This window comes from Hyposmocoma kahamanoa, unplaced genomic scaffold (assembly GCF_003589595.1).
Source record: "Hyposmocoma kahamanoa isolate Upper Pololo Valley unplaced genomic scaffold, ASM358959v1 93, whole genome shotgun sequence".
Classification (NCBI taxonomy): domain Eukaryota; kingdom Metazoa; phylum Arthropoda; class Insecta; order Lepidoptera; family Cosmopterigidae; genus Hyposmocoma; species Hyposmocoma kahamanoa.
In genome coordinates, this window is record NW_020654810.1 from 2,894,561 (window position 1) to 2,914,360 (window position 19,800).

The 19,800-nt window shown below is 37.5% G+C and overlaps 1 protein-coding gene across 1 annotated transcript in view; it reads right to left on the reverse strand.

Annotated features, from left to right (window-relative positions):
- The window catches only part of LOC113237176 (protein outspread), a 474,205-nt gene that overhangs the window by 36,393 nt on the left and 418,012 nt on the right, over nt 1-19,800 (reverse strand). The window contains exons 5-6 of the mRNA XM_026473494.1: nt 6,726-6,798; nt 6,163-6,327 (exon numbers count right to left, since the gene is read on the reverse strand). Of these exons, the coding sequence (XP_026329279.1) occupies nt 6,163-6,327; nt 6,726-6,798 (238 nt within the window). The remainder of the gene's footprint in view (nt 1-6,162; nt 6,328-6,725; nt 6,799-19,800) is intronic.

A 19,800-nucleotide genomic window follows, 5' to 3' on the forward strand; every position in this document is an offset into this window, starting at 1 on the left:
ACGCGAGGAATCTTGCCTGCGTGAATCATGCGCACGAGTTTGATAGTCGAGGGATAGGCGATTAGCGATTCAGCAACATCCGTTTGGTGAATCGATTGTCGGCTTGGTGATGAGAACTTTAGCCTAGCCTTTAGGAGGTGAGGTGTGGAGTTCATTACACCGAAAACCGAATTATTATAAAACAGTTGTTCTTTCAGGTGGTTCAATGTTTATCGCAAAGCAACGATTAGGTTCGGTTAAGTTAGGTTTCAAAGAAAAAACATTTTCCTCTCAAAATTACTTTCGAGGTTATGAAATTTCGACGAAACGTTATTTCTGGTAAATGTTATTTCAGACTAGATAGGTAACGTTTGCACTTCACTTCTCGCAATCCGCGTGCTGTCAATAAGAATAAAATTAGGACAGGCGGAGAAAATTTTAGACAGATCCAACGTCGACAAGAGCCCGACGGCGACTGCCTGATGGCGGAGAAGCAGCATTTTGCAAATTTCGAGATAAATGTGAATTTAATAACTATAGGGCTTCAGAAGTATCGCATTTTTTGTAAAACCGTTTTATAATAGTAAATTCTTAAACCATTTAATCTAGCAAAAAATCGATCCGAGGGATTGGCTTTGTGCTATTTTGCCGCTTTAGAATCCAAAATTTAACTTTAATGAAACGTATACAGAACTCAACATATTTAGAGGTAACATAGAAACTGACAATTTTTGGAAAAGTGTTCGGGTAAGTAACTTATAGTAGTTCTATTCAAAATGTATTAAATATATACACGATAGTAATGGCATAGTTGAAATGGACGCGTGGCTCCAACTAAAGAACGGTTATTATGTAATTTAAACTTAATCATAAGCAGTTAAGTTTGCTTGTTATTATATTTGCACATTGGCGAAGTTCCACGCAAGATTATGAAGATGTGTGATGTCACCAATTTGTACTGGTTCCGTATACTGGACAATGTCCTACGCCTCTGGTTAGAAGAGACCAACGATAGCGTCAACACCCTGGCACTATTGTATTTTTAATTTCTTCGTTGAAAATGCGATTTAGTGACATTTAAAAGTTTTTTTCTGTTACACTGTGTACACTGGTACAATCGACAGAGAACACCTAGATCAGAATCAATTCGGGACGTAAGTATGGGTCTTAAAGGAGTTATCGGACTCTCCTTACCCCAGTGCCAATAGTACAAACCGTTGGGATACCAGGGTAGTGCGGAGTAAAAAATAATAGTGACTCGCCGAAATGATATCGAGCTCTAAGCGCGTTGGCCCACTGCATCCGACCCACTTTGGATGTCGCTTGTGCACTGAGTCCGATTCTAATCCGAGAAAATACGAAAATCGCTTTTGCACCTAGAGATAAAATGATCCTTCTGACATTTTGGACCGTCACTTCTCGGATTTGGAACTAATACGAATTGGACGTAGTGCGCAATGCTCTTAGGGTCAGCAGTGACCATGGGACCCGTAAAGAGCGCATTTTAATTTATTTGAAAAACCAAATATACTTGATTTAGAATAGTTTAATTTCCAATGTGTAGCGATCACGCAAACGAAAGATTCGATATCTCTTCTCCTTTATTATAACAAGATAATTCCTATCTCCTAACACTTAGATCTAAGGGAGGTTCCATCTCCCATGTAACGGGGTCCCAATTAGGTCTAAAGTTGTCACAGTGTCACTCGCCAAATTTATTGCTTGCCGTGTGGGAAGATTGGACCCCACGAAGGTCTCACTTAGGACTGGAAGGTATTTCTAAAAGAGGCTTAGGTTGGTTTAGAATGTAGAATTACATTTCCCGTAAGTTCAATTAACGTCAAAATGATCTGAACGGTCTAAAACTGTCTGTTTGGTCTAAACTACGCAAATCCTGCTTGGGTAAGTATTTCCTCCTAGTTATTTAGCCAAGTAGCTATTTATTTTGTGCAAAAGCAAATTACACACATTCGTGTTCTTTGTAATTAGACATTTGTACTCATTTACTATCAATATTATTTACAACCTTACACTTTAGTCAATAAGGGTTGAGTAGATCACAGCCAGATAGCAAGGTACGGAATTTCGATCACAAAGCTTCGAGCGCTGCCCGCGAAAGTAAAAAATTAATATTCTTTTTTTTAATGATGCCAAATGACGGGACGAACAATTCGTGAGCCTGGTGGTAAGCGACATGCCTGTCCATAGCAGTTGCATTGCCACTCAGAGATTTCAATCACAAAGGTCTGCTGTGAGCGCACTGGGGCATTGCACACACAGAGACATAAGTTGACAAGTCCCACGTGCCTGTAATTTTACCAGCACCCTTACCCTTCAAAACCGGAACACAGTAACGCTCACATTATCGCTTGGCGGTGTAAATAGGTAAGGTAGCAGTACTTCTTGGACGAACTCATTCATAAGGAGATCTGCTGCTACTTATTCAGAGTTATCAATTTAAGTTCGTTATATTTTAGATTGGACCCGCTGGGCTCCTTAGGTCTCCATCAGCAAGATTGTATAGGTTATAGTCCGTCACGGTGGCCCAAAGCGAGCTAGGGACTACACGAACTGAACTCAATACTACCCAACAACTTAATAATGTGACTATCAATTATAAGTTTCTGTATAGAATACCACACCACAATTCAGAATGACAAAATTTAAAATAATTTAAACTTTACTAAGATGATTTCGAACGATGAACAATAAATAGATCGAGCTTGCCCAGAAGATGTCTTGAATACAAATATTGTGCGCAAAGGAGAAGATTGCAATATAGCGCTTAGTCCTGATAAGTAACAGAATTATGTGCAAGTAACACTCACATACATTGGTGAGAGAAAGCTTCTAATTATACTAGAAACCAATTTTACGGAGAGCGTATGACTCTTCTAGGAGATTTGTTAAAAGCAAGCAATCAAATCATAAAATAGATAGATTATGAATTGAACCCAAATCACTTGGAAGATTGACAGACGATAATCCTAAATCATTGCTACAACAGCATAATAATGGCACAAAGCCTTGTGGGCGAATATTAACTGCGACTCCGGGTAAAGGATTACTAATAAGGGAGAATGGAGCCGAAATTTGAAATTCAAAATCGATGTAGGTGTACAGAACTTAGAATATAGTACGTTTCGGAATTGTCGTGTTGTAGTCATAACATCAATATACTCAGAGACTTCAGACGTTTGTACAACACTTGCAGTTGCCCGTGACTTCACACTGAAAGAATAAACAAAAGAAGCGATAAAGGAAAAAAGATAGGTATTGAAAAGGAGAATAGAAGACAGAGAGACAGGAGAACAAATTGTTGTCTTTCTTTGTGTAGATTCCGATACATAGTAGTTGCAGTTTTTCTTTGAAAACAGGGACGAAAAATCGGTTTGTAATTATAGGTATCCTTAACTATCATATCATTAAAGGATTTGGCATAACTGAGGTCATGAAAGCTTTTTCGTAAATCGCTAACAGTTTTAAGAAGGATTATACAATACGACTAGCAATGCACACAATAATGCTCGCTAAGATTCCAAACCTACAGACGTCTCGAACAGTACTGCAGTCAAATGCGTTACTACGAAATTGATGGCTAAAGCACGTCTATTGCAAAACCCCGTATCTGATGCATGCACCGGTGAAATACGGCGGCCGAAACTGGGAGCGGCTTATTCGCTGAGAATTGAAATAATGTTTGAAGACGTGACTCCAGACGTGATTGGGGAGCCAATAAATTTAGTATTGATGAAGGTCTGTGTGGATCTTCAAGTTGAAAGCTAAATGTGAAATGTCTAATATTTTAAATGATTTGTTGGTGAAAAACGTGTGCAATTATGAAGGAGTTTGTTTGAAATATGATGTATGTAATCGAAAAATTTATGTCGAAAATAAGCTACAATGGACTCTATTACACTAGTAATTTAGTATAGTTAACATATTACAAGAATACAAAATAATGATTGAAGACGCTGATATGCTGAGGCCAAAATTGTCTAGTACGTTTTACGGTAACAATAAGAAACAAAGACAAACAAGAAGTTGTAAAAGTATAAAAATAAAAACTATCAGCAAAAAATTGTATTCAATTTCTGCTAAAAAGAAACACTTGCTCAAATTCATTTGAAATTTTCAGTTGCAACTCCTTAAGAAATTGACAGATCTAATAAAAAAATGAATAGTGAAAGGTTGAATGTAAATTAAATCACGTAGAACCTTTTGCTACAATCGGGTAAAACAAATTGAAAAAGCACTGTGTGGTTCCAGATTTGTCACGAGCGAAAGTTTTCAAAAGACTATAACTATTTTTTTAACTTATCCAAATAATGCTTAACAATGAGGTACCTTGTGTATACGTATTTATATCGAATAAAATATCGATAATTAAAAACAAAAATAGTTTTGTCTGACCAAAAATTAAAAAAAAACTTACATCCAACGAGTGAAACAAGAAATAACTAACGAAATGCAGTTTTCAACTACATTTTTAGCTGTAACTGGCTGCGCTGATTTACCAAATTCGCCAAAAAGACCGCAAAATCAACTTTATAACATCCAGAGTTAACAATTCCCCGAATCACTCGTAATTCGGATAATAATATCGATTTTGTGAAACGAGAAACATGTTTTCGATTTAAGGTATATCTCGGAATTATATCGAAATATTGGATATGATTGGGTTATGCAAAATGGCGTATAAATCTTTCGTCCCTGCGCAAATGTTTTTCACAGACATGTATTTAGTTCTAGTAAGTGCAGTTTACCACTTTGTAAGTATTCCTTAAACGAGACTTAAGGTTAGGACCCACGCTTCAGCACTGTATCCATACTAATGAAATAATTTTCTAATAACAAATATAAACAATAATAAAAAGCACTAATTTACCGGGTTATACATAACAAAATAAAATACCCCGACACTGATGAGCTGTAGAAATATATGACTGTATTTTATTGAATTGATATTCAATTATTTTATGTGAAATTACTCCAATAGTTTGTTATAATTATTAATACAAAGATCGAACACCTATATATATGACTAGTATCTCATAATATCTTCTCTTGTACTTTACAATTTTGATGGAATACTATACACAATTGGATACAGAACTGCATGTTCTATATGTCGTGTGTAATTAACTTTTCGTCCACATTTTACGCTACGTCTATTAGTGTTGTAAGAGACAATATCAGCACGTTTACGTGCTAAAAGATGCTGACAAGTGTCGTCTAGCCCTTAGGCCCCAAACAATAATAAAGTCAGTATGTTAATGAAGTTTTATACATTATTTGAACCGACACAAAATGTGGTCTTAACTCCGAATATTAACTATAACTGATCACGAAAATAATATTTGGACAGATCTTATGACCACAAGAAGATATGACATGGAAAAACCAAATTTCAGAAAGTTGACTTACTGCCATGTTACGTCTACCGAGAAGTCAGTCATTACGTGCGCGCGCGCAACGTTGGCGTTGGTCGGCGATCTATAATTTGTGATATATTCAGTTTCGTGAGGGGTGTGACTCTTGACATAATGGGGTTTCGTAATCGTTTGTTAACTATAATTTTGGTTTTGTCATAGTTTTAAGTGGGCGGACGGCCGGCGCCATGTTATTTGTTTGGTAACGTTCGCTGAATAGATTATGATAATTGTTTTATTGCTTTTCATTAAAAAACATATGACGATCATCCAATGGGACGTGACGAAAGTGAGAATGAGTGATGTCACGCTACAGAGAAAAATACTACAGAATAGCTGGCACCGATGTAGAGGATAAAAAAACTATGTTGTTCACATTATCTTGCGGTAACAGCTCCGTGCCTCGTAGTAGCGTTATGCTTTTCGCATTCAAGTTTATGATTATTGCTATGATCTCGTGAGAGGGAAATTTCCCAATCTCAAACTAACTTTGTTATTGATGAAAAACGTTTATCAAGTATAGTTAATGTCACGAATGAATTGGAATATTTATATGATATTAAATATCACATATACTTAACATATAAGTGAAAAGAAGACATTTTCTACCTTTACCACTTTTGGGGCATCACCCTGAAGGCTGGTAACGTTGCTTTTGACTAGCTAAACTTATTCTTTGGTGAAATACCTGCCAGCCTTGTGGTTGGCGTAGGATTAGGAGCGGTGGTACTTGTTCTATCTCTCATCTTACCTTTGGTGTCAATAGGCGTCGGAGCAGCCAGGCTAGGGATTTCAGGCTGTGGTGGCTGCACACGAGGACCAGGCCACGTGGTGGTACCACCAGGACAGAAGCGGGGTCGGCTAGGGCTGCAACCGTCGGCTACATCGCGCAGAGTAGATGCATCGGCGGAATATTCTGGAAGATATACGCCTTCTATGTGGACAGGATTCTGAAGGATTCTGCCTTTTGATTGGTACAATATAGATGCAAAATTGATCCGTCGCAATGGGAAGAAGAGTAGCGTAAAACTGCACTCGATGCTAAAAGTGATGAGATAAAGGGCCGTTGAACCTCTGAAATTAATTACGTTGGAGGTGTACCCATGTGCCCTCAATGTACACTACGGTTCGCCATGAAGATTGGCTATGTTACTTTCGGGGTTACCAGCGCCAACCCAACTAGGAGTCGAAGTGGTCGCCATGACTAGTCGGATAGATAGATAGATACAACACTTTTTAGATGTCAAGTGTTTGATTTTACATCCATAATTTTGTATATATGCAATAGTCTTGTAAACCGAGTGTAAAGCTTACTTCTTGTCGTCGAAGATTGCAGCAAACTCCCTGTCTGGCCTCCAGGAAAGGTCGCATTGCGCTTATGTCGGCCCTGCGAACAAAAGAGAGATTTCTGTTATTTTTGTTGGAAGTTTCTTAAATTCTATTTGAAGAGAGTCCTAGTAACAAATCACATGTTTCATAGTGGACGTGAAAAACGATTAGGAGATAAATGCGCAAGATAGGTAGCAGGATCTCCCTACGCAGCTGTCTTGTAACTGCTTTGTTTGTGTTTGTAATAAATTTCATTGTGAATTTAAAACAAATGAAAAAAAAATTGTATTCAAAGTTTACTTGAAAAGACTTAGTACGTTAGAGAGCCTTCATCTCGGGAGGACTCGGGTATATATCATTTACATTCCGCAGTATTGACGTCATTATGTAGATTCCGCTTATTCTGCAAATAAAAGACACCCAGAAGCAAACTTTTCACTTTGCACTTTTTATGCTCTTATAATTTACAAAATTAGAGAAAAGTTTCCACATTGTCGGTGAGATGTTGCGAGAAGGCGGGAGGAAACCGAGACTCTACATTCTCGATTGGGACAGTTGTACTACCCCAGAAATCTTTGATATTTTTAGATTTCCCGACAAGAAATGGAGAAAATGCGAATATACCCGAGACAACACGAAAATCAACGAATGCATTTTCTACACCCTCGTGTTCGGCAAGTCTCCAGTTTTGCCGAGATTTTGAAGTTCGCTTTAGTCACAAAAACAAACAACAGTTTCAAAATCAAATTTGAAATTTGGAATTAGGTTACGGAGGACCTTACCATTTTTTTTTAATTTGTTGACTTTGAGTCTAATTGAATCAATTATCACGTCAATTAAAAAATATTAACAACAATTAAATCATCAATATTTCGTCACCCAGTTAGATAGATACCTTTACAGCTGCCAGCCCCGTTATGATGTCGTTATTCACTGTATTTAAATTTTTATTGAATCGATATTCAATTATTTTTAAGTGAAATTACTCCACTAGGTTGTTATAATTATGAATACAAAGGTCGAACACTCAGAAAAAGTCCTTCAATCCGGCTGGATTCGACCCGACGTCTTCTAGCATACCGTGCCAGACGCTATACCAACTAAGCCACGTAACGAACCAGCGGACCTCACGAATTTTTCTATGTGCTTGCGTTGTATCTTTGTATGTGGTTTTACAACGATAGTTTACCGTAGCGCCAACTGTGAGAAATTTATAAAACTTTTTCTTCACACACCTTTACCTAACTACCGGCGGCAGAATAGAGATGTCGCATTAATAATTGTAATATTAAATTCTTTCTTTGTGTTCGATCTTTGTATTAACAATTATAACAAACTAGTGGAGTAAAACATCGTGAATGTAATAAACTTAATATTACTTATTCGTTTTTTTATTTATTTATTAATACGGGTCCTAAGTACTAAGTGTCCTCTAGTTACCTCAAGAAAGGAAAGCAGCCAGGTTGTTTTCGTAGCATGTGATCAAGTTGTGGTTAATAGCTGCGTAAAATGTACACTTGTCCTGACCGGTGTCCATTTCCACGGAACAGCGAGAAACGCCTATTAGAAACCCTTTAAATTGTTCGAAAGCACATAACTTTGACGGGTTATTGGACACATTGTACTTAGCTAATCGAGTCTTGTAATTGGCGTATTCTGAGTGCATTTAAGATGTTCCAATGTCTATAAACCATATAATGTGTCTATAAACAATATGTGACGACCTCGGTGGCCTAACGGTTTATATTGTGGGCGCTGGATGCAGAAATTAACATTTAGTGAAAATGAAGTTTTAGTAACAGTTAGAGCTCCTGGTGAAAGAGGTCGTCCAAGGAAGTGCTGCCAACTTACTTATTTCTGCCGCCAAGCAGTAATGTGAGCATTACTGCGTTTTGGTTTTGAAGAGTAAGGGAGCTGGTTAAATTATAAGCGCGTGGGACTTGTCAATTTTATGTATAAGGGTAACGGGCGCTGTCTTTGAAGTGTTCGCGCTTTAAAGCTCTGAATGGCATTGCAACTGTTATCAGCAGGCGTATCGTTGGCTAGCAGAATTGTATTCGATACTCACTGGAGTAGGTAGGTAGGTAGAGGCTATGAACCTTCGTTCCCTACGTTATCAGTCTTTTCATGCGTGCCCTTTTAACCTGGCCTTTTTAAGGACATGCCCAATTTGATTTTTTTTTATATTGACCTACTTTTGATATTTACGTAGAGATTTAGCTCTCACCACATAATATAATATACATAAATTTTAAGTCTTTGTAGCACTGCAACTACTATAGTGTCGCTTACCGTCAGCACGACTTAAAAAAAGAATAGCGTCAAAACTTGACGGCTTCAGTGGCTGTTTGCACTGTGGCCGCTAGACGAGGAGCTCCTGGGTTTTCTGTGGTGGTGCAAAAGTTTCTTTGACACACGCTACAAAAACAAGGATACAGCAACACAGCTGTGTTTTATCGCAAAATGTACACTAGTAGTAGGTAATAAAACTGGATTCAAATGCATAAAAAATTCAGTTTGTAGGTACGTAAAACGTTAATAGCGGCGCTAAAAAGAAATCTCGATTTCAAAAAAGAACATTAACTCTTTGGTTTCATCTTTAAAAATATTATTCTGTCTTTTGTTTTTAGTTTTAGTAAAGCCAGCGTTAAAATTGTTTTTTCAATATTCAATAATTGGCAGACATTCTCGTAAACGGAATTAATTTAAGGCGCACTTTTATTACACAATACGACGTAGTAGAAAAGGTAGACCTAATGCTATAAGGTTATTTTCTATAAGTTAACAATTTGGCCAAAGAGAAAAAACAATAACAAAATTTTATATAAGCAGTGACCTGAATAGAGGGAGTTAATTTAGCTAAACCAAAGAATAACTTGGATATTCCCTTCTACAAAACCCGGGATTTCTCGGAATTGATTTTATCAGAATATGCGTATAATTGATTAAAATTGAAGTACATGGACCATAAATTATTATTACAAGTATTCGTAACAAATTCTCGTCTCTAAAAATCATATTGTAGTTATACATATTTATACAGCCGTTACTTTAGCCATTTAACAAATAAACATGAGACAACCTATATTTCGGAATGTTTAGAAAATAAACAGTAAAAATAAAAAAAATTTTATACGGATGAATGACGTAATAATAAATATCCATACTAATAAAACGTTCGAACCTTAAGTAAATTAACTTCCTCACTTTCGATTACGAAATCTAACTTAAACATATGTAATATACATCCTTCGTCCCGTCACTTAATACTTAAAAAAAACTAACAGTTTGACATACCGCCTCACAAGCCGCGTCTTGGGTTTTTTCGGAATTTTCCATGAGCTTTTCCGTAAAGAAAAACATCGTCACTCCTGCACACAATTTGATACCACCAATAAACACTACGGCAACTATTATTTTGGACCTGTTCTGTTTTTCGTTTCGTTATTTTTTTTTTTCATAAAATTCGAAGAACGTAATTTTAGTAAATAAATATGGCTGTTTACAAAAATAACAGAAAATGTATGTAATGTAACATCTATGTGTGTGAAGTTCTCAATCCGCATCGGGCCCGCTAGGGAACTATAGCCTAAGCGCTCTCATTGGGGGAGTAGGCCTGTGCTCAGCAGTTGAACTATATAGGCTAACTATTATTATGTATTATAATAGAATGTATGTACCCACTGCAATTATGCAGCATTATGGAGCCTCGATCTTAAAGATTATCAATAAGATGCTTGTTTGCATCTTATGAGGTTGGTTTTATTTCAATAAAATTATGTACATTCATTGACTAAAGTTTGGTTTTTTTAATATAAATTGATTGCAAACACACACAGTTTATTTCCACGCCGACTATACAATGGCGGTATTTTCTACCAGCCAACAAAGGTTGTTAAACTTCTAATTTTCCTATTAACAGCTGGCAGCTTCGATTAACCAAGGAAGAATTTCAATTGCACCAATAAAACCGTTATTGTATTGCACAAGCCCATTATATAGACTTAATTGCTGATATTAAACAATAATGGGAGGAGCAACGAACTTTTTTCGGTTTTGGTGTTGTCCATATATCAAGTTCAATTTTGGAACGGATTGCTTTGTTTTTTAAGAAAAAGGTTGAGAAGGTTTATCTAATGGGATGGGACATGGGACGTACGCAGTGGAAGTGACTCCAGATCTTTGCGATTTTGCTCTGAATGGCACTACAACTGTTATGAGTAGGCTTTACCGCCCGGTGCACTTGTTTGTCCTGTCACTTGATATAAAAAAACTTAATTTTTTTTTATAAAATTTAAATAATATTTTTTTTTTCTTTACTTTACAGACTTATTTAAGCATCTAAGATTTACCTATTCGTATTTGGTTACAAAATGTGTTTATTTCGGTCATTCTCGGACTAGCGTTCACTATAATTTCCGCGGCAATTTTTATTATTTAAATATTTAAGTATATTATCGTGTAATTATTAAATTAATATTCACGATAAATTATACTCGAATATTAAATAATATTGCACGATAAAATGGAATACTTAAATAATAAAAAATGCCAATGTAATTATGTCGTGAACGCTTATCAGAGAATTACCGATATATTTTTTCTCATATATCTAAGCCAATTAAGCTTCATGTTAGTATTGTTTAAGTGTGTTGTGTCAAACAATCGAATTCACTGTACTTTGGGTACCACAGCCACGGAATTTATCCCGGGGCACTACCTAGAACACCCACACTGGAACAATTTAGAAAAGTTCGTTTAACGGGATTCGAAACCGGGGTCTGCTTATTCAGCGCCCACAATGCAAACTATTGGGCCACCACTGGGTCGTCAATAATGGGTAATAATAATGACTTTCGATATAAACTTATCATGTAGTGCATTGACTTACAAATAAATGGACGACGGGTCTAATACAAAAACCACGAAAAAAATGTCCCAAGTCAACCTATTCGAAATTTAAATTGTAATGTCATCGCAGTATCGCGCTGTCAGTAGAACAAATGAAGACTAAAGCGGAGTTTGGCGCTCTGTATACGATTTTAGCGCCTTACAAGTGCGGACACTTTTTAGCGCGGACCCGACGTCCATATAATTGTAAGTCAATGATGTAGTGTCTAATTGTTCAAATAAGTTTCTACAAGTTCTATCGGCGCTCAAATCGATTTAATACTTCCTTCACTATTAATTACTCTCGTGTTTCCTTGCCGGGTATGGCGGGAGGATTCCGATGTCCATTGCCGTTTCCTAGCTGCAGTAAAAACTAACTGACTTCCCGTTTGGAAAAGTATTGGAACTTTTCTTATTACTATTACGAACACTATAAATAATACGTTGAAAGTCTAATGTTAAGTCTCTTAATTTCACACATACTATAAAAAATAGACTGCAATTGAGCTGGTTGGATTTGTTCAGATATTAAGATTAAGTGGATAGCTGCTTGCTCCTATTTCAAGTGAAAATTCGTGGATTCTAATTGAGTACGTACGATAATTCGTAATTGAAACACAAGATGGCGTTACTGTCTTCATAAAAAAATAGCACGCAAAATAATTTGTACTTTAAAACCTAGATGGCGGCACTGTCATCATAAAAAAAAATACAACGTTGGCATCTGGCTGAATTTTATATGTAGTAGTTTCTTTTAATTAGGTTAAAATGAACGTTAGGAACATTCAAATTTATGTCATTAGAAAATACGAATAATTATGTGAAGCATAAGATTTAATTAAAAGTTGTTAGGTTGAATGGAGGGGAACCTTTTTCCACGTAGACGATGAAGTTTCGCCGAAGTAATTATCAAGAAAGCAAAGCCAACTACGCCTCACGTTACGCATTTCCTTTTGAGAGTGGATTGTAGTACTAGAAGTGGTGTAACGTTGTAGAGAAAGTGCCCAGGGTATCTTATCTTAATTTGAAAACTGATTAAATTTAAATTAAAATATATCGCTAGAATGGGAGGGGCAACATTCACACGTGAAATCATCACATGATGTTATAAATTCTTTGTAATATCAAGTGAACAGACGAACAAGTCGTGCGCCTGATGGTTAAGATACACGCCTGTCCATAACAGTTCCAGTGCCACTCAGAGCTATAAATCGCAAAGATCTGAGGGGCACTGCCACTGCGCCCTGAGACATAAGTTGACAAGTCCCGTGTGCCTGTAATTTTACCACCAGGCTTGCTCTTCAAAACCGGAACACAGTAAAGCTGACATTATTGCTCGATGGCAGAAATAGGTAAGATGGCAGAAATAGGTAAGGTAGCAGTACTTCCCCGGACGAGCTCTTTCCAGTGGCGGATTTGCAGTCTTGGCGGTGCAGTGCGGCCCGCCATAATGTGCCTTTAAAATATTTAGGTACTTTGAGTTATTTCATCAGTGAATTTTTTGTCACTATTGGCCGCCCCTAAAATCTGGCCCCGGACCTAGGGGGGCCAGATTTTGGGGGCCTAGGGTCATAGGGCCGTAATGCATAATGATGAAACTCGCAAGTCGAAGAATGTTTACAACCCTTGGTAAACGTGACGGACTGTGGAATAAAACCCTCTCTTTTATGGGAGATCCAGAGCAGTGGGGATATAAAAAAAACCTATGTCTTCCTTCCCAGCTGGCGAGAGGTATTGGGACTAAACACTCCCTAACGTAGGTAGGTACTTAACTTCGAAATTAAGACGTAGATGCATGCCGCCATAGTTCCAGTTATTCTTTTGTTTTTTAAACGGGGGGAAATGCTTTATGCATAACCTCGAGCACGGAATGACCCGAGGGTTTTGACTATCAGTAGTCTGAAATGACATTTTCCAGAAATAACGTTTGGTCGAAATTTCATAACCTCGAAAGTCCTTGGTACTTGGTACTTGGTGCAACGGGCTGGTATCCGCAACTCGACGACAAAGCGCTTATTTTGCGTGTAGTAACCTCGAAAGTAATTTTGAGAGAAAAATGTTTTTTCTTTTAAACCTAACTTAACCGAACCTAATCGTGTCTTTGCGATAAACATTCAACATATCGTAAAAGAACAACTATTTCGTTATAATTCGGATTTCGGTGAAATGACAATTCGAAAAAACATTATTTCAGACAAAAAATTTTCGGCTTTGTGATAGGTTACCGAGGGTTTTGTGGGACTGACTCCCCAGTTCAGGACATACCCACTAAAACCCCGGCGCACCCTCTTGTCGGGTGTTGCGTGTGAGGTGCGAGTGCGTTTCCACGACGCCTTCGGCCACCTTGACTTCTGCCAAGGTTCCCGCGGTAAAGAGAGGAGGGTCGGACGCTTGATCCATCCCCCCCAGATGGGTGAGACCGTGCAATGCGGTGTTCTAGTTTTTTTTCGCGGCTATGGCGAAAAAAGTAACACCTTTTATTTAACGGCGGTTTTTAGGCAGCAGATTTACAAATAATCACAAATAGCAGTTTAAAAAAAATGTTTATAATCCGTTATATTATTTAAGTTACTCGCGGCTAATCCCGCAGCCATCTAAAGCATTCAAATGTGACATAAAGTAAAATCTTTGATTGTTATCTTTAAGTCTATAAGTTACCTCTTTTTATAGCAGAACGTATATGTTATATTACATATTATATGTATATGCTATGTTATATATACGTGTACAGTTTATGTAATTCTAACTAGTCGCGTGCGCAATCCACAGAACCGGTAGTGATTCGATTTCTTATCGCGAAATCTTAATTTTTAGGGTTCCGTAAAGCAGTAGATATACAAGGAAACTTTTTCATTAACATTACATTTACTTTTCCTTTTGGGGATGGGAATCCCATTGAAGTAGGCGGAAACTATGAATCGTCAATTTGCACGATTCTGAAAAACCTGTCTTACTACAGTTCTCTCCAGCCTTTTCAAAAATATTCTGTATTTTTAACCGACTTGAAAAAACGGTGGCGGTTCTCAATTCAAACTATATGTTTTTTCGTATGTATAATTTCGCGATAACTCGTGAACCGATTTTGATGATTCTTTTTTTGTTGGAAAGAGGGTACCTCAGATGTGGTCCTATTTAAATTGGAAGAAAATATTCCACCTCTAAAAGTGGCAAACTTGGGGATGAATGACTTTTGAGGGCGGTTTTTGTAGTACTATGTACTGCTTTATACTTGAAAACGTTATATGTGGCCGTCTTCTTCTAATGGTCGATAGAGGATTGTTTGTAAAATAATAACAACCTCTCAGGCCTATATGACAACATTATAAACAACACCGTTTTATCCACGAAAGAAACATGCGAAGGAAACGTTCCGTGAAAGAGATATTCTGTAAAAAGGGACATTTTGCAAAGTGGATATTCTGTGACTGACATCATCTTCTCAAGGCTACTTGCTATCTGCTAATCTTGAGAAGCATTGACAGTACTTGATTGCTTTTCACATACGGGTCTTGACTCCCTTTCAAATACAGTATCTTTGTCTCTATTTTTTACACTTCTACCCTTTCTAGGACTTACTTTGCGTTATGACCTAACGTTATGGTACTGTATCTCCTTCCTAAATGACATTAGACGACTTAGAATGACAGCGCGTTGCGTGGGTGCACCGTTCGGCACCGGCGCGACACGGGGAGCGCGTACAGTGCGTACGTAATATTCTGTCATTTACAACATGCAGACCCCATTACTAATATCCTCAACTTATTTAGCTGACTTGTTTCTCTCACACTTCATCTCGCAGAGTTAACAGCACCTGACGGCTCGCATCAAAAGGGGCCTGTGCCCCCAACACGTTTTTGCTCACAATACACATACAACCACGTGTATGTGGGTACGTACTATTTCATATTTTTTGTCATGATTCGCGGCTGGTCTTTGTTCTGAACCAACGTGGGTTATAGCCGAGATATTATAGGTCTCTAGAAGATACTGAGTTTAATTTTCACCAGGGAACTTGCATACCACACATATGTTATTACACCTGTCTCATCTTCTAAATAGAATCGGTTTGGATACCAATGTCTCTAATTTCTACCATGCCGGACAGCCATGCAGAGGTCCCAAGTTCTATTCCCGGACCGGGAGAAATATTTGTATGGTCTAAATTTATTTCTCTCGTGATTTTGGGTGTAATTTGTGGTTGTCTATGTGTGTCCATGGCACCCGCGACACAGGGTTTCCCTAGTGCGGGGCTATGTTGAGTGTGTGCGTTATTATTATTGTTGTATATTTTTGTGAAATTACTCCACTAGTTTGTTATAATTATTAATACAAAGATCGAACACAAAGGTAGGCTGAACCATAACGTGGCTGACGTTCTCCCAACTAAGTTACGGAACGAACCAGCAAGACCTTATGAATTTCTCTTTGTGCTTGTTTCAGATGTTTGTTTTTGATTTTTAACGACTTTTTGCCGTAGCGCCAGCTCTGAGAAATCTCTAAAAGTTTTTCTTCACGCACCTTTACAGCTACCGGGGGTTGAATAGAGATGTCGCTGTAATAATTATAATATTAACACTTTTTTTGTATTTTAACAATTGTAACAAACTAGTAGAGTAAAACTTCGTGAATTTAATAAACTTAATATCATTGATTTGTTTTTTTGTGACCAAAGAATTGTGCGTAATTTTAACAGGTACAATTGTTTTAAGCAGTGTTGTTTGTACGTAGCTGTTCAACCCGTATGTGAATACTGAGTCCGCCAATAATAATAAGACATTTATTCATAAGCTCATTTACAATAAAATGGTTAACAGTAAAGAGTTTCGGAAATGTGGACTCTAGTGCCAATGAAAAGGATGGAACCTCAGCACTACTGCTGCTTTTCAGGTTCCACCTTCATACATGGACATCCGCTGCTGACAATTGTCAATCATCACAGAAATTATATTTTAAATTTATAAGACATGCTTAAAATTAATTTACTATTTCGATGAGCACATGAGTATATATATATTACAAGTAATACATTAAACACCGGATACAAACTTCTTACATACTTTTAACTTACTTAGGTGACAAATAAATTACGAAGAAACTTAAAACAAAGTAACGATTTGCTACGTTATAGTGCAATTACGATAACAATTTAACATTGTGATTTTTGTATGTTAAGTAGCCATTACACTTTCTTTTGAAAGTATGCAATGACTGGCTAAGTTTAATCGGGGGTGGAATGTCATTCCAACATTTAGACGAAGCAAACCGAAAGCTTCCCCTGAAGGAGTGAAATCGAGGAAACGAGCGAACCGAGTCTGATCTTTTGTCTCTGTCATTCCAGCACAATTTATTCGCCAAATACATGCCAAGTACATGGTTCTTAATGTTTTGTATGGAAACTTAACTTTGTCTTTTAATTTTATTGAGTATTATTATTTATTTGACAGTAATTGTTTCGGATGGGTGTCGAATGGAGAACTAAAGTAGGCTCCCAGGTTCAAATCCTGTCAAGTCGAAGGAATTTTTATCTGTATTCGATCTTATAATTTCTAAATTGTGAAGAAGAACATCGTGATAAAACCTGCTTGCCGAAGAAGGTTCGTAACCCTTTAAAATGTGTGGAGTCACCAACCCGCATTGAGTCGGTGTTGCAGAGTAAACCCTCTCCTTGAGATAATCCGGAGGTAAATTCGTAGCAGTAGAACTCCTTGTTAAAGAGTACGTCCAGGGTAGTGCTGCCACCTTACCTATTTCTGCCGCCAAACAGTAATGTCAGGATGACTGTGTTTCGGTTTTGAAGAGTAAGGGACTTGTCAACTTATGTCTCAGGGAGACGGGCGCAGTGGCCTCAGATCTTTGCAATTTAAAGCTCAGAGTGGCACTGTAACTGTTATGGACAGGCGTGTAGCTTCCCATCACGCGCACGACTTGTTCGTGCCGTCACTTAATATTATAAAAAAAAATCCGATCCCAGCAGTGGGATGTATAATGGGGTTGATACTGGTGGTTATAATTTGGAAACTCTTTAATATAATGGAATGGTTTATACAAAAAAAAGAACGTACTTCAACTGACGCAGTGCTCCCGTTACTACATACGAAAAATTTATTCATATATTTATTTGGATAATCTAATGACACACATAAGTGTCGAAATAGAGTTGCGGACACGCGGGCGCAGTGTAACACGATCCTGCACTAATTACAGCGGCCTATTTATTCGAAGTAGGACGATCGTGAAATCGACAGGGTTGCCACATTTCTGCAAGGATATATTGTGTGTGTAGTTGTTAATTCTAGGGTCGGCGGACTAAAGCACATAAGTCAAAAAATTGCTTCATTTGCTAGTATATAATTATATATTTTTTTTGTTGTTTATAGTGTAGGAAGACGTGAAGAGAATGATAAATTTGAAAAAGACGCCTCTAGAATAAAGTTACAAATTTATGAAGTAACAAATGAATTTGACTTGTATGCATTAGCCGGTAGGTGTATTAATTTAAATGAATGATGTTGGATTTTGACTTATGTGCTTCAGTCCGCCGACCCTAGAATTACGAATCAAAATTTGGCTAACCATTAAAAACCGCGCATGGCAAATCTTTGTGCATGAACGACAGGGCGGAGTATTTTTAACAAATCCAAAAGGGTGCTAGTTTACTTACTTACTAGTTAGCTTACTAAGTTTGAATCGCGACCTTGCCTGTTGCCGGAACGTTTCGTTGCGTCATGAATTTATGAGCATAATGTAAACAGACTAGCGTATCGAAAGGAACTTCAGATCTTATGTTCCAATCCGGTATCAAAAGGATGCTTTCTTGCGGTGGTATCCATTCATCGTCAAGTTGACCGCCCGATTATTTGACGGTTTGTGTCATAAAGAATATAACTTTTTGGAGCAGCCCTACACCCGTGTGAAGTCGGATGATTCTTCGAATAACCGATTACTGATCGGATAATTGTACAATTGGGTTGATCTCGCTCAATTTAAGGTCACAACTCAGCTGTCTGTCTTAACAACGTTATATTTCCTGTCGCAAAAACAGCAAGAGCAACGTTCCACGTGAGAGGTTGACTGCATATGTAATTTTGTTTAACAATCAACGAGTCACGCGTGTCGGGTCGTGGAAAGATTTCGAGGACATGTGTGCATTGGTTACCAGTAACCAAAAGATACCTATGTAATGGGGACATAGTTTAAGAATACATTCTAAGTTGTGGGACTTCCTAATATTCTTGGGGTTTAATAACACCACAATGCACATAGGATATTACTTCTAACATTTGCATATATACGTACCTTTATGGCGAACCTGAACTTGATTTTTACTATATCTTTCTAATTTGAAACTTTCCGATTAGAAATGTCAAAAGTTTCATATCGGCCAGTTGTGAATTGCAATTATGCGCCTCGACTCGGAAATGACGTAGTTTCCGATCAGGAGAGGCAATCAAAATCAAGCTGCTTATCGTCACTTTCCATCAGGCGAGTTGAAGGTCAAACGGGCATTTATAAATAAATATATTAGCAATAAATTCCTTGTGAAAAAATTCGTCAAGGGAAGTACCGCCATCTTACTTATTTCAACCGCCAAGCAGTTATTTTGCGAGCGTTACTGCGTTCCAGTGTCGAAGGATGCTGGTGAAACTGCTGACAAATGGGACTTGTCAACGTTATGTATCAAGTGGCACTGCAACTGTTACCAAGTTCGTCCCGTTATTTGGTATCGTTATATAGCCTGGTCTGGTATAGCCTGAATTTAGATTTAAATTTTTGTGATGGTTTTCCATTTTTGATTTCGCACCTCTCGTATCTCGTCGTTTGTCTGCTTACATACAGAACAAAACACATAAACAAGTAGCAGGTGAGTAGTATAATATGCTAGCTAAGCGACATCTGTGTTCCAGTTTTGAATTGTTACGGCGATGAGGAAATTACAGGCACATGGTACTTGTCAACTTTATATCCCAGGGTGACGGGCGCTGAGGCAGTGCTATTATGCTGTTATGCGTGTGGCGATTTTTTAATTGAATCACTCACGTGATTTAAATTATCATGTTCAGATCGAAACATTATCACCCTATACAACAATTTGTTTACGTTTTTTAAGTTTATTAAAGACAATAGAGAATCGAAGGGGAAAGATGTTTTGGGTATCCCATTCATCACGACA